At 33.9% G+C, this 16,041-nt stretch overlaps 1 protein-coding gene across 1 annotated transcript; it reads left to right on the forward strand.

Moving 5' to 3' along the window:
• Window positions 1-2,122: 2,122 nt before the first annotated feature.
• Window positions 2,123-12,818, forward strand: LOC134724596 (large ribosomal subunit protein eL38). Its single transcript, XM_063587711.1, has 5 exons — window positions 2,123-2,174; window positions 3,947-3,975; window positions 10,672-10,732; window positions 12,248-12,370; window positions 12,768-12,818. The coding sequence occupies exons 1-5, from the start codon at window positions 2,138-2,140 to the stop codon at window positions 12,791-12,793; spliced, it is 276 nt and encodes a 91-aa protein (XP_063443781.1). The 5' UTR covers window positions 2,123-2,137; the 3' UTR covers window positions 12,794-12,818.
• The last annotated feature ends 3,223 nt before the right edge of the window (window positions 12,819-16,041 follow it).

Raw genomic sequence — 16,041 nt, forward strand, 5'->3', positions numbered from 1 at the left:
GTATCCTGAAATTAAGGTTGTGCATTAATCTAATTAGATTGGGTTGTGCATCTATCAAACAATATTTAAACCTATTTAAACCGGCATCAAATAAGTTGATTTAAATCTCTTATATAAGGCTATCGTTTGAGATATATAATTCAGAGCTATTTGGTGCTCAACATTTAGAAGTAAAAGTGAAAACTTACCAATTCGCAGTAGGCCAAATGTGTATTATTCGCCTTTTTGACGTTCCTGGTGAAGGTAGATCCGGAAAAAGCGTAAATAAATGTCAATAACTCGACAAAAATGCAAACCACATTTCGAATCTCAGCACATAATGAATTGCTTAAAAAAATAAGGAAAGTGAGAATATAGAATTCACTGTAGATTTAGACTTTGACAGAAAATGAACAAATATATAATATGATACTAATTTTCGTCACTTTTATTTGCAATTACCAATCCATTCGGAAGAAAGACTTAGAAGATTGATGTACTGTTAACCAATTCTTTCATTTTTATTTAGAAGAAAATATATTTCTACCCAATTCAAGTGTACGCTCGGGCGTTTTGACGTAAACGTAGCTACGCGCATGCCCACTCTATTTCCACAGGCACTTGTCTCAGAAACAAAAATCCTATAAACCTTTAATATTCTTCAGCGGTTTGCAAAATTATAACGATTGACATACTTTGGTAGGATTGCTACGGATGATTCCGACAATAAATGTAAGCATGTTATACACCATTGTAAAGAAAAATCAATTTAGATTTACGTTAAAACAAGCTTTAGTGGGATTAACAGCCTATAAAGCGGCATATAACGGAACTTCATCACCAACCAACATTTTTCTAAAATGCAAGTTAAGTACCTTGTGTTATAATAAGGTATATAGGAATTTTTTTTCTGAGACCGTTGAAGTGCCTGTGTCTATTTCCAAGAAATGGTCACTTACTCGCATTTTACATAATAATTTTCAACTTTCAAAACTATTTTAAAAAATGTATTTGTCTATTTCATATTTTGTCTTTATTTTACTGTACAAGAACATTTTACTGGATCCATAAGTTAATTTTATTTTTTCAAATAAACTATTTTCACTTGAAAGCTATCTTTTAGTTCTTTTTTAATATTTTTTTAGAACTAACTCTTCTCTTGTTTAAAGTTTATATCCTGTAGTTTATGTATGTCTAATTTATTTGTATGGGCTATAATTTCTACATATGAGAACCAAGAAAATGTACCGTTTGTTCTAAGCCATTTAGATAAACAAAGATCAACAAACATATGATAAAAGGTTATTTTCATCACTGTAAATTATTGCTAAGTACTTCAATGATTGTACTTTAATAAAGACATCTATAAATGTTCATGTATGGGATACTGAGCTAGTTCTGCTCTTGTAGCTATATTGACAGATTATTTACTGAATAATGAAAAGATTTTTTATAAAAAAATGTATTCCGAGTCTTGGAACAGATCGTAACTTTAATATCTATGAATTTATGCAATTTTATACAGAATGAACATAATATCAATTTTTGATTTTTTTGCGAAGTTTCCCTTTAATATTTAGCAACTTTGTTTTTTGTGCAATAATTTTCAGTATATTTTTGTACATACATGAGAACAATTGATTATTAGACTAAATCATAAATAATAAGTCTTGTGTAAGTCAGGGCATTGGTCACGATACTAGTGTGACCCTTTTCCATGATGCAAGAATTGTCTCCCTTTATCAACCTTTTCCACTTCCCGTCCAAATGTAAGGCATACGAAAAACAAATTTCTTCTTAAAATCTATGTCAATCTGCTATTTTTTGTGATCATGATGTGTGTTAAACCTAAGTTAATTGTATAAAGACTGACTAACTATCAAGTAGATGTATACATATGAATTCACAAGGATTTTAATAAACTTGTGTCTTGAAGTTGTGAGAGGCAAATGTCAAACGCTGAGATATATTTGGTAACCGTGAAGGGTTATGCTGAAAAATGATTGGGTTTCCAGTTTTATAAGTCATTTTCCCTCTGTGACTGATGGCTTCTCTTAATATATATAGTAGATACTTTACCAGCCGTAAGTTACGAAGTGGTTGAGCTCTCGGAAGTATTGCTCCCAATTCTGGGGTTGTATCAGCACCGTCACTCGTTATGTGTCAAAGCAGAACTAAATTCTTACAATTCACCGGTAAGGGATATCCAATTTGCAGGTATACTATCCCGATTAATTTCGAGCTGGTTTCCATTCCTTTTAAATATACACAACCCAGTCTTCTTTGTTTTTATAGACTTACAGTGGAGTACCCGGTGTCCGCGCGGCCGTTGATACCGCGCATTAGCTGATTTCGTCATATCAAAACAGTAGCACTAATAAAATCGTTCTTGTTATGGTTTTAGCCTTCCGAAGGGATGAATAAGAATAAAATTGATAAGTTCAAGAGTTCAATAATAACTGTAATCCCGTGATTTACAATATTTGGCCAATTTCCATTAAAAAAATTACATCATCAGATAAAATTAGTTTTATTTTAGTCAAATTTAAATCAGATTGAAATATTTTTTGCTCTGCATCCTTGGCAGTGTGCTTGGTTCAAATTCAGCTTTATTTCGTAGTAAAAAATCTTTCCATTATTCATAATAAGCTATTTTTGGAAGGCATGCGCGAAATCACCGGACATTGGAGGAACTCTCAGAACAGGGGTTTCCCTAATTTTGGAAACACATTACACAAAATCTTGAGAGTGAAAGCATACAAACGGAAGATTTTATGAAATAAAAGTATGTTATGAATGTGTTAACACAATATTATCCAATTGTTTGTTATATCAGTTGAATGAAGTGAAGTGATATGTCTTAGGTGCGCGGATACACCGGACTGCACCGTACATTTACACGAAGTACTTTGTGATGTGTGTTTTTGAATAAACGTGCTGTCTAGTTGTACGTATATCCTATAATTTGAAAAAAAAAATGGGACCATTTTTTGCAGAAACTGATAATTTTTCAACATTTTCCCTTGTATGCATGTGTACTATGTTAGTCCAAGATTACTCTGACGTCCGACAGCTGTTTTGCCAGACAAGCTGGGGCAGTGGGACGTCAGAGCTTGTCCCATATCAAAAAGTGGATATTTGCCCATCCAAAATAGATGCGCTGCATCCTCGCTTCTGGAGCCGACTGAGGCCCTTGAAATTATATAAATCAGCCTTTGAAAATCTCGGATGACGGAAGCGACTGAAAGCGAGTATCCTAAACAACAGGGCGACTTGTTTTCGCTTTTGGGGGTCCGTGAAAGCGAAGTGGCGATCGGAAAAGTTACTTCTTCGCCCAAGTCGCCTGGTAGCCTGAGCCCTGTTGTACCTTCGATATTTATTCACTTACATTGTAGATACATGAAATTAACTGAAATCAATACATTTTCTTTAGAAACAATAGCTTGTGCTGCATTACAACTTGCATTATTTGTTCATACCAATTTCAAATAAATTAAGTCGTCTAGCAGGCCTGAAAATTTTATGAAAACTTCACCCCAAGGCCAAGAACTGGTTTGGCCAGAACTTAACAATTTCAAGTTTATTTACAACAGACTTAAATTTTGTACACAGTATGTTTATATATGTTAAGTATGTTTATATGAACATATGTTCCCATAGTTCGGGACAATATTTATTTTAGGTTGAAAATACATCTTCGAATTTCAAATGTTTGCTTTGAGCGTTCCTGATGAAGGTAAATGCAGAAAAGCGCTTCCAATGCAATAAAATATTAAACATGTTGCCAGACAAGCTGGGGCTGTGGGACTTAGAAGTTACAAGTCTATGAAAACTTTGAAAAATTGACAATTTTTCAAGGCCACTTTCAGTGTAAAAACCCATATTAAAAATAAGATTCTGAAGAGTAAGTTGATTTATAATATGAAGTAATCTTCTTAAACATCTCTCTCAACTTTGTATTTTGTAGAGATCAGAAAGGGGAAGATCATCAAAATGGTAAGTATCTAATACTTAAAGGCATTGTCTATTGTCATGAGCTCCCTTTTGATTTTAAAATTTAAGATTTTACTTTTCCAAGTTGAATTTTTATGCTCCCGCCATAGCAGAGGGGGCATGAAGTTTTACTCTTGTCCGTCTGTACGTCCCAAAGTTGGTTTCTGTTCTCTAACTTTAGTTTGCCTCACCAAATGTTATGCAACTACTACACAATGCTCATTATCACTAAATACAGGTTATGTTTGAATTTATGTGTAGTCACTTTTACTGTTTTAGAGTTATGTCCCTTTACAAATTGAAAAATTAAGCGTTTCTGTTCTTTAACTAAAGTTTCCCTCAACCAAATGTTATGAAACTTGTACACAATGTGTATTAATACAATATACAGATTAAGTTTGAATTTTGGTGCTGTCACTTGTACTGTTTTAGAGTTATATAAAAAAGATGTGGTATGACTGCCAATGAGACAACAGTCCACAAGAGATCAAAATGACAGACATTAACAATTATAGGTCACCGTACAGCCTTCAACAAAGTGCAAAGCCCATACTGCATAGTCAGCTATAAAAGGCCCCGATATGACAATATAAAACAATTCAAACGAGAAAACTAACGGCCTTACTTATTAAACAAACGACAACCACTGAATTACAGGCTCCTGACTTGGGACAGGCACATACATAGATAATGTGGCAGGGTTAAACATGTTAGCGGGATCCAAACCCTCCCCCTAACCCGAGACAGTGGTATAACAGTACAACATAAGAATGAACTATAAAAATCAGTTAAAAATTAACTCATCAGATGGACAAAAATACAAGTGGACATGGCTGGGTACTTGTACATCCCGACAACAAAAAGACACAATGAACAGATCTGAGAGTACTCACAGTTATCTGACAGCTAGTTCAAAGCCACTAACAACTCATTAAAAAATCATGCATCTAAGACTAAATTATGTCCTTTTCAAATGAAAAAATTTCAAACACATGTATCAATCAAGAATAAAGAAAAAAATTGGAGTTATCTTCCTTTGTCCATTATTATAGTTGATTCAACTGCAATCAATACTTTTTAGCTCTTTGCAATTGGGGCCAAGTGAGCTTTTCTCATCACTTGGCGTCCATCATCATTAACTTTGAGAAAAATCTTCTCCTGAAACTACTGGGCCAAATTAATCCAAACTTGGCCACAATTATCATTGGGGTATATTGTTTAAAAAATGTGTCCGGTGACCCGGCCATCCAACCGAGATGGCCGCAATGGCTAAAAATAGAACATAGGGGTAAAATGCAGTTTTTGGCTTAAAACTCAAAATCAAAGTATTCAGAGCAAATCTGTTTATCAGATCAAGATCTATCTGCCCTGAAATTTTCAGATGAATCGAACAACCCATTGTTAGGTTGCTGCCCCTGAATTGGTAATTTTACGGAAATTTTTCAGTTTTTGGTTATTATCTTGAATATTATTATAGATAGAGAATAGATAAACTGTCAAAAGCAATTATGAACAGTAAAGTAAGACCTTAAAATCAGTCAAACATGACCAAAATGGTCAATTTTCCAATGAAACTACTGGGCCAAGTTAATTATAGATAGAGATAATTGTAAGCAGCAAGAATGTTTAGTAAAGTAAGATGTACAAACACATCACCATCACCATAACACAATTTTGTCATGAATCCATCTGCTTCCAAATGTTTAATATTCACATAGACCAAGGTGAGCGACACAGGCTCTAAAGAGCCTCTAATCTAAGTTTCTGAACAATTACTTATGTTTAACTGTATGGATCTCTCTGACATTTTACCATAAGGTTTCATAATGAAGGGAAGGCTTGGTGTTAGTTTGGGGTTAATATCCCTGAACATTTAGGAAAAAATGCCAAAAAGAAGCTTTTTGTAGTTTTCAGTCAATAACTTGTGTTTAAGTGTATAATTCTCTGAAATTATACCACAAGTTTCCTTACTACCAAGGGATGGTTATAGGGGGTAATGGATCAAATCATTAAGCAATTAGGGGCAAACAAGGAGTTTTCTGGTTACAGAACAATTTAAAAGCAGTGCAAGGGAGGTAATCCAATTCCAATTAAAATTTGAAGAATACTGTTATATAATTCGTCGCTGTTATGCAAAAACCTCGTATCTCAATTTTTTGCGGAAATCTTTTTATCGATTATTTAGGATTAAATATGTATGATCCACTGTATGCGAAAATATCTGATCTTCTAACCAATCATTAACTTGAGTTCTGACATGTGACGAAAAAGTGAAGTCGGATTGGTGAGACATTTTCTTGTGCGAAAATATCGTATCTCAAAAGAAAAACACATGGCACGGCAGCTGACATTATAACAGGTACAATTTTAGGTTCTCAAAGCTAATATAGCTTTGAAATAATGAAAAGCTTTGAAAAAACAACATAGGTGCAGAAATATTTGCTTGTCTTGGTAATTGATTGGTTAGAAGATCAGTTATTGTCGCATACAGTGGAACATACATATTTAATTCTAAAAAATCGATTAAAAGATTTCAGTTTTTACTGCCTGGTGTAAAATTATCAAAACCTTAGATACGAGGTTTTTGCATAACAGCGACGATATGTTTGATTACCTGATTACCTCTCCCTTACCTGCTTGAAAATTATGTTAAAGGAAGTGATAATTGTCTTGAGATGTGTAGCTGGAAATTTATTTTTTGAAGCTACAATTAATTAATATTAATTTTAACCATGAGGCCATCAAAAAGAAAAGGTTTGTTCGCCGGAACCCTACCTACCCAGAAAATAGCTGCCTACTCAAAATCTTTTATGGCTTTGATTAGGCCACTTTTTTTTTATTAGTTGGTTTACGGGGATTCTTCTTAAGGCCACTTTTTTTTTATTAGTTGGTTTACGGATCCGCCGACCCTGTTTTTCATGATATTGAAATAAAAATAAAAACGATTTTGAAGATTTTTTTTAATTCCGCCGACCTTTTTCTGTTTGAAGAAGTACAAATAAAAATAAAAACATGATTAAAAAAAATCAGTCTTTCTTCTTCCAGTCGGAATACCCTCGGAAATCCTGTGCGGTTCCCTGTTCAGTGAACGTTTCATGATGATCTAATGTGGTGAAAAGGAACCAGTTGAAAGGCGGTTCCCTGTTCAGTCAACGTTTCATCATGATTTAATGCGGTGAAAAGGAACCAGTTGAAAATGGAGGCAACTTCCAAGCAAGGACCAAAGCTCATAAACTCGGCAATCAATGTTACACGCAGGACTTCGGGAAAGTTCGGATAGCCAACAACCTTGCTTCAGAAGTTGAAATGGAGGACCAGATACGATTTTAATATTGTTGCCTTGGAGATTTTCGGTGTAAATCTTAACGGTTGAACAAAATAAACATCGCAGTCATGAATAATAAAAATGAAAATTATTTTTGAGATGGTTTGGGAAGTTTGGTTTAAAAGGTCAAACAACCGCTAATTTGAAACCCTGTTTTAGACTGTCAGTGAGGTTGACGGCGGGTCAACTGGTTTAAGTGTTGATCAGAAAGTCTGAAACCCGTCGAAAGGGGTTGTTTTAGTTTCTTGAGGATTGAGCTGCATTTGTCATTACATATATGAGGTACAAATAATTATGACGTCTGGCAAGGCTTTCTGGCATCCAAGATTTGTTTTAAATAGCCTTGCCAGACGTCACTTAATTAAGGGAAGAATCTTTTAACTTGCTGCCAGGGATGGGTGTCTGATTAATTGGCCTTATTATATAAATACCTAAATACCATCCCACCGTACCCATTAAGATTTAATGGAACAGAGATGGGAAATGGTGGACAAGATCCCAACACAAAATCAGAAGATGTATTACTGTAATAGAATGCCTGACAATTAAAATCACTTCAACATTTATAAAAAGGGACAATCCCAGAACACTTCGAGATATAAGTTTATACTTTATAAATAGCAGTGTAAAATAGCATAAAAAACCTAAGAAGGACATGTTTTAATGTACCACATATGAAGGTATATGACATGCAGAGCGCATATGGTATTTCCTCAATAAGATTGTATTTTGTTATGAGGAATTTTGTCACTCCCTGATCTAAATTTGATAAATAAATACACAGAACAAAGAGAAATGCAATTGGTAGAGACACTTCCCTTTCATCAGGGACATGGTTTCATCAATCTACATTGACATTGGACTCCTTGTAACACATTAAATTTAAATTGAAACAGCAAGAATCAATACCAAATTATGAAACGATCTGCATACATGTTAAGTACAAAATGCATAATACTATCATATCTATCTATCGAGTGGACTCATTTTTGAGTGTATATACTCCAGCGATTATATTACTATTATATAGAGTAATGTCATTGTTTGTTTCTCTCCATTTTTGGTTAAAAAAAACAGTATTAATTCCAATTTTTATTTTTATTTATTTTTCGACCTCCTACCCTACATTTTTTCATTGTTTTTATTTTATTTATTTTTTTCGACCTCCTACCCTTCCTTTTTTAAGAAGAATCCTGTAAACCAACTAATAAAAAAAAAGTGGCCTAAAAAAGGAAGGGTAGGAGGTCGGAAAAAAAAATAAAATAAAAACAAATACCATGTCATATACCTTCATATGTGGTACATTAAAACATGTCCTTCTTAGGCTTTTTATGCTATTTTACACTGCTATTTATAAAGTATAAGCTTATATCTCGAAGTGTTCTGGGATTGTCCCTTTTTATAAATGTTGAAGTGATTTTAATTGTCAGGCATTCTATTACAGTAATACATCTTCTGATTTTGTGTTGGGATCTTGTCCACCATTTCCCATCTCTGTTCCATTAAATCTTAATGGGTACGGTGGAATGGTATTTAGGTATTTATATATTAAGGCCAATTAATCAGACACCCATCCATGGCAGCAAGTTAAAAGATTCTTCCCTTAATAAAGTGACGTCTGGCAAGGCTATTTAAAACAAATCTTGGATGCCAGAAAGCCTTGCCAGACGTCATAATTATTTGTACCTCATATATGTAATGACAAATGCAGCTCAATCCTCAAGAAACTAAAACAACCCCTTTCGACGGGTTTCAGACTTTCTGATCAACACTTAACCAAGGTTGACCCGCCGTCAACCTCACTGACAGTCTAAAACAGGGTTTCAAATTAGCGGTTGTTCGACTTTTTAAACCAAACTTCCCAAACCATCTCAAAAATAATTTTCATTTTTATTATTCATGACTGCGATGTTTATTTTGTTCAACCGTTAAGATTTACACCGAAAATCTCCAAGGCAACAATATTAAAATCGTATCTGGTCCTCCATTTCAACTTCTGAAGCAAGGTTGTCGGCTATCCGAACTTTCCTGAAGTCCTGCGTGTAACATTGATTGCCGAGTTTATGAGCTTCGGTCCTTGCTTGGAAGTTGCCTCCATTTTCAACTGGTTCCTTTTCACCGCATTAAATCATGATGAAACGTTGACTGAACAGGGAACCGCCTTTCAACTGGTTCCTTTTCACCACATTAGATCATCATGAAACGTTCACTGAACAGGTAACCGCACGGGATTTCCGAGGGTATTCCGACTGGAAGAAGAAAGACCGATCTTTTTTAATCATGTTTTTATTTTTATTTGTACTTCTTCAAACAGAAAAAGGTCGGCGGAATTAAAAAAAATCTTCAAAATCGTTTTATTTTTATTTCAATATCGTGAAAAACAGGGTCGGCGGATCCGTAAACCAACTAATAAAAAAAAAGTGGCCTTAGAAAACTTTTTTTTTTAATCAGATCTGCATGACAAAAAATAACATCCAACACTTCCATTTCTCTTTTTCCAAATAAAAAAAAAGAAATTGCCTACCTACCTACCCACTCTCTATGCCTTTGGGTAGGGTTTGGGGAAACCAAAATATTTTTAATTGTGGCCTGACTATGTCATTTTATATTTTAATATTTTATGATGAATTTAAATGAGTGGTCATTGTTGCAAACTCCATTAGAAATTTGAATTGAGATTAATTTTGAAATAAGGGAAAGGGGTAGATGAAAAAAAGGGGGGTAAAATTGTTCTCATTTCAGATTTTAGAAAATTTCTTCAAATATTTGTTTTGAGGCGACTAATATTCGACAGCATAGTGTATTGCTCAAAAGCAAAAAAAGATGTTAAGCTTATTAGACCACATTCATTGTGTGTCAGAAACCTATGCTGTGTCAACTATTTAACCACAATCCAACTTCAGATCTATATCAAGCTTGAATGTACGTAGTGTCCATACTTGCCCAAATGGAGGTTTGACCTCTGCAGCCGTATAAAGCTGCGCCCTGCAGAGCATCTAGTTCTTCGTCTGTAATCACACTGATGCAGCCTACATTTTTTAATGCATAATCGAGAAATCTTTAGTATCTTAAACTACTGGATTCTGAATATTTTTTTTAATTATCTGTATGACCAGAATATTTTTTAAATCAAATTGGGGATCTTTTTTTGATCAATCAACTAAAGACTTATAAATATCATAAACAGTTTGAACCATTTGTTTAACTTAAATCAACAAGAGTAACATTCATAGTCTGTGGAGGAAAATATAAAACTGTTGCAAATTGATCATTAGATCAAAGGAATCCAGAACAAGATGTTTCCTATGATCAGTGAACCATAACAGAAAGCAATAAAGGTTTTACTCTGTTTAAAGATTTAATTTTATTTGTAGCCTAAGCAGATTATGGAAATCAAAGACTTCCTGCTAACAGCCAGGAGAAAGGATGCTAAATGTAAGTTAATCGGGGTTGTTATAGAAGTGGAAGATTAAACATTAGCAAAGCTAGTTTCTATTCTGTACACAGGTGGTTTTGGCACTTACCGGTAAATCATTTTGGGGCCCTTTATAGCTTGCTGGTCACTGAGCCAATGCTTTGTGTTTAAGGCTTAACCTGCCTTTAACATTTAGATTTTCACACATTGTGATGTGGATGTAGAGTTGTCTCATTGGCCCGCATACCACATCTTATTTATTTAAACAAATTTATTGGATTATTCGCCAGAGGGTTGCTTATTTTTAATCAGATTTTGATTTAGGTATGAACAGTAGCACACAAGTTGAATATCAGTGTGGCAATGGGGTCCGTTATTGCTTGCAATGGCAAATCTAGTTATTCTTTTTATAACATTGTCAAATGGCTGTTGTTGTCAATTTGTCATCATCCGAAGACATTTAGTTTCCAGACAATAATATGGTATAAGTAAATAGAAACTCGAGGATTTTGACCACAAATGGAAGGTTTGGATTACTTTTGGCGGTTATGGTCCCAACAGTTTAGGAATAAGGGCCCTAAATAAGCAAGTTTTTAGTTGCCTGACAATAACTTGTGGAATGGTGTAAGGATCTCTCTGAAATTATACCACAAAGGTTGGATAGAATTGGCTTTATACTACAAGGTTCCATACTACTAAGGAAAGGCTGGGATAGAGTATGGAGGTAATTGCTTAAAGGTGGCAAATAGAAACTTAGGGGGTTCCAATTTTTTTAAGGAGTTCAAATTTTTGAAAAGTTACAAGAAAAAAATCTTTAATTGCACAGTATTACGCAATAGATTTGTAAGATCTTGACATTTGTTTTGTGTCAAAAACCTATACTATGTCAAAAACTTGATCACAATCCAAATTCAGACAGTGTCAAGCTTGAATATTGTGTCCAAATTTGCTTAAACTGTACATGTTCCGGTATCTACCTCTGGTCGTATCAGGCTGTGCTCAGCGAAGCATTTTATTCATTGTTAAGTTTGTTTCTTAGCACCTATAAGTAATAGGTCAACTATATTTAGTGTATTGAATGATTATAAGGTGTACATGTATTTCTGGCATGGTTCATCTGACCATGACCTCATTTTGTATGGATCATGTTGAGTTTATGTGATAGTTGTAGTAAAGCTTTATATTTAGGACTTTCAACATAATATCAATGCTAAGTAATTTCAGCATGTCCACTTTTGTTTGCTTTTGCCAAAAGTTGTAGAAGATGGAAATGAGCCAATCTTGATCATGAACATTGCCAAAGCTCAGCCATATATCTTCCTGTAAGGCCATAATAAATAATAGGTTTGTTTGCCCAAATGCTACCTACATTTTTGTACATCTGATACTTCAATTTCTTTTTTTTGAAGAAAAAAAAAAGAAAATGCCTACATTGTACCTACAATTTTTTTATTCTTGCAATTTCTAACCAAGTATCAGAATACATGTAGATGCACATTGCAACTCTATTATACTGTCAGGTTTACATTTTTCAGCTGTTAAAATCAAGAAGAACAAGGAGAATGTAAAATTCAAGGTCAGATGTAGCCGATATTTGTATACACTTGTCATCCAGGATAGAGAAAAGGCAGAAAAATTGAGACAGTCTTTACCTCCAGGTAATAAGGCATTTTACTATATAGAAACAGAATAGGCATAAGTATCCTGTATCCTAGTTCTATTGGATGTGAACAGATACACTTGAATAATTGTTTATGTTGCAGTTAACTTTGCAGTTCCGTTAAAGTATTTTTGATTTTATTGAAAAGTAGCAGAAAACTTTTTTTGGGTTTCAGTTCTCTTACTTTAGTTTGCCTCAACCAAATGATATAAAACTTATACACAATGCTAATAGATCAAGTTTGCAATACTGTTAAAATCAGGATAGCTGGCAGGTATGTTTTAAAGTGTATTAACAGCTTTGTGAAATTAGCAAGTATTTAATTCAACAGATATTTTCAAGCTGCATTTCTCCATATTTTATAAATAATATTTGATTTTCTATTTCTATTGTAGGTTTGGCTGTAAAAGATTTAAAGTGATTCAATAAAGGCGATGAAAAAAAGATGTCTTGTGCAAATTGTTTCATAATTTTCTAGAAAATGAACTCTATAATAATTTAGATAATTGCATCCAAACGGCAAATTCTGCTTTTGGGACAAATGCAACTTCTTTCCCAAATTTGGTATGATAATGGTATAAGTATGAAGAAGACTTCTATTGATCTTTAGGTCACTTTGTCAAAGTTAAGATCACAGCAGCTATTAAAATTTGTCAAATTTTGGTTTCAGATGCCATATCTTCACTAAACTTGAGTTTGAAAAATATTGGGTTAGTAGGTTAAAATTCAAGGTCACAGTGCCAATATGAAGTTTGAAGGACCGCAAAAAAAATAGGGTCGTATATGGCTATCACATTGTGGTCTGAATACTGGTTTCTGGACAATAACTTAAGTTTAAGTGTATGGATCTCAATGAAATTTAGACTAAAGGGCCAATACCACAAAAGGAAGGTTCAGATTGTTTTTTAGGGGTAATGATTACTTGTATAGGAATATGGAGCCAAAGGGGCCCATAGCAAGCATTTTTTCTAGTTTCAGGACAATAAATTGCTCAATCCATTCAGAAGGTAATACACATTGCTGATTACTAAAATAAAATTGAGAATGGAAATGGGGAATGTGTCAAAGAGACAACCCAAATAAAAAAAAAAACAGCAGAAGGTCACCAACAGGTCTTCGATGTAGCTAGAAATTCCCACACCCGGAGGCGTCCTTCAGCTGGCCCCTAAACAAATATATACTAGTTCAGTGATAATGAACGCCATACTAATTTCCAAATTGTACACAAGAAACTAAAATTAAAATAATACAAGACTAACACAGGACAGAGGCTCTCGACTTGGGACAGGCGCAAAAATGCGGCAGGGTTAAACATGTTTGTGAGATCTCAACCCTCCCCCTATACATCTAACCAATGTAGAAAAGTAAACACATAACAATACGCAGATAAAAATTCAGTTCAAGAGTAGTCCGAGTCTGATGTCAGAAGATGTAACCAAAGAAAATAAACAAAATGACAATAATACATAAATAACAACAGACTACTAGCAGTTAACTGACATGCCAGCTCCAGACTTCAATTAAACTGACTGAAAGATTATTATTTCATCATATGAATATCGGGCACAATCCTTCCCCTTAGGGGTTTAGTATCATAACATATATGAGAAGAACATAACCCGTGTCATGCCAACAACTGTTTTTTTAATAAATGGGTTTAGTTCCGATGCAAAGACCTTATCAGTGAATCAATATTAACGCAAAATATGCAATCTTTAATGACCTGACAACAGTATCATAACTATATCCCTTCTTAATAAGTCTATTCAAAGGTTTTGTTAGTTTCTGAGGTGAATACTGACACCTTTGTGCTTTATAAAGAATATTTCCATAAAAAATTGGATGTGAAATACCTGAACGTATAAGAAGTCTGCATGTTGAGCTATATTTACGAATGATGTCTTTATACTGATGATAAAATTTAGTAAATGTTTTGACTAGTTTGTGATATTGAAAACCCTGGTGTAATAATTTTTCAGTAATACATAAATTTCTCTCGTTAAAATCTAAAACATTGTTACATACACGAGCGAATCCTACAAGTTGAGATATATATACACCGTAAGATGGTGACAAGGGAACGTCACCATCTAAAAACGGATACTAAGTAATTAATGATAGGAAATGAAAAATCATCCCTTTTATCATAAATCTTAATATTCAGCTTTCCTTTAGTGATATAGATATCAAGATTGAGGAAAGGGCAGTGGTCATTGTTGGTATTAGCTTTATTTAAAGTAAGTTCAGCAGGATAAATTTCATTAATATACATACTGAAGTCGTCTTATTGAGAGCCAAAATATCGAACAAATATCTAAAAGTATTATTAAATTTGTTTATCAGATGTTGTTTTGATGGGTCTTTGCTTATTTTTGTCATAAATTGTAACTCATAACAATACAAGAGGTCCGCAATAAGTGGTACAGAATCCCCAAAGCGAACAATAGTGTTATCTAGTAAAAATTCAAGGGCATATATAGTATCAAAGCATGTGCAATTAACATAGTTTTTTAGTTTAATTGCTACTAAAAAATGACCTAAAAGAGTTTGAACATATATATTCACATTCTGATTTTTTGAATGCACATTTAATTAGGTGTGTGATTTTTTTCTTAATGAGAATGTGAGGCAATGTGGTATACAGGGTAGAAAAATCAAAACTTTGAACAGATTCAAAATCACCAATATAAGCATGCAATTTATCAAGTACTTCCAACGAGTTCTTGACACTCCAAAAGTAATTTATTCCACTATTTTTGAAGGCCTTATTTGAACAATTTATTATAAGGTTTTTAATTGTACCAAGTGTGCTGGTAAGAAGAATAGACAATTTAGTAGTTGAACAATGGCTTGAAGACGAAATAAATCTATATTTGTAAGGTGTTTTGTGTAGCTTCGGAAGCCAATACATAGTTGGGACTTTCATTGTATTTGACTCTGCTTGTAAAGCGGTGGCTAAAAGTTTGTTCGCCACAGATTTCGTTTTTGTCGAGCCTGCAACTTTTGTTGCAGAAAGCTCAACATAGGGATAGTGATCCGGCGGCGGTGTTAGCTCACTTCTTAAAAGCTTTATATTTTAGAAGGTAGAAGACCTGGATGCTTCATACTTTGTATATAGATGCCTCATGTTACGAACTTTCCGTCAGTCACATGTCCAATGTTCTTGACCTCATTTTCATGGTTCAGTGACTACTTGAAAAAAAAGTTAAGATGTTTTGTGATTATAAATTCTATCTTATTATAAGTAATTAGATAACTATATTTGGTATGCGCGTACCTTGCAAGGTCCTCATGCCTGTCTGACAGTTTTCACTTGACCTCGACCTCATTTCATGGATCTGAACAAGGTTAAGTTTTGGTGGTCAAGTCCATATTTCTGATACAATAAGTAATAGGTCTAGTATATTCGGTGTATGGAAGGACTGAGGTATACATGTCCAACTGACAGGTGTCATCTGACCTTGACCTCATTTTCATGGTTCAGTGGTTATAGTTAAGATTTTGTGTTTTGGTCTGTTTTTCTTATACTATACGCAATAGGTCTACTATAATTGGTGTATGGAATGATTGTAAGGTGTTCATGTCTAGCTGACAGGTGTCCTCTGACCTTGACCTCATTTCCATGGTTCAGTGGTCAAAGTTAAGTTTTTTGGTTTTGGTTTATTTTTC

Source organism: Mytilus trossulus, chromosome 7 (genome assembly GCF_036588685.1).
Source record: "Mytilus trossulus isolate FHL-02 chromosome 7, PNRI_Mtr1.1.1.hap1, whole genome shotgun sequence".
In the NCBI taxonomy this organism is placed as follows: Eukaryota; Metazoa; Mollusca; class Bivalvia; order Mytilida; family Mytilidae; genus Mytilus; species Mytilus trossulus.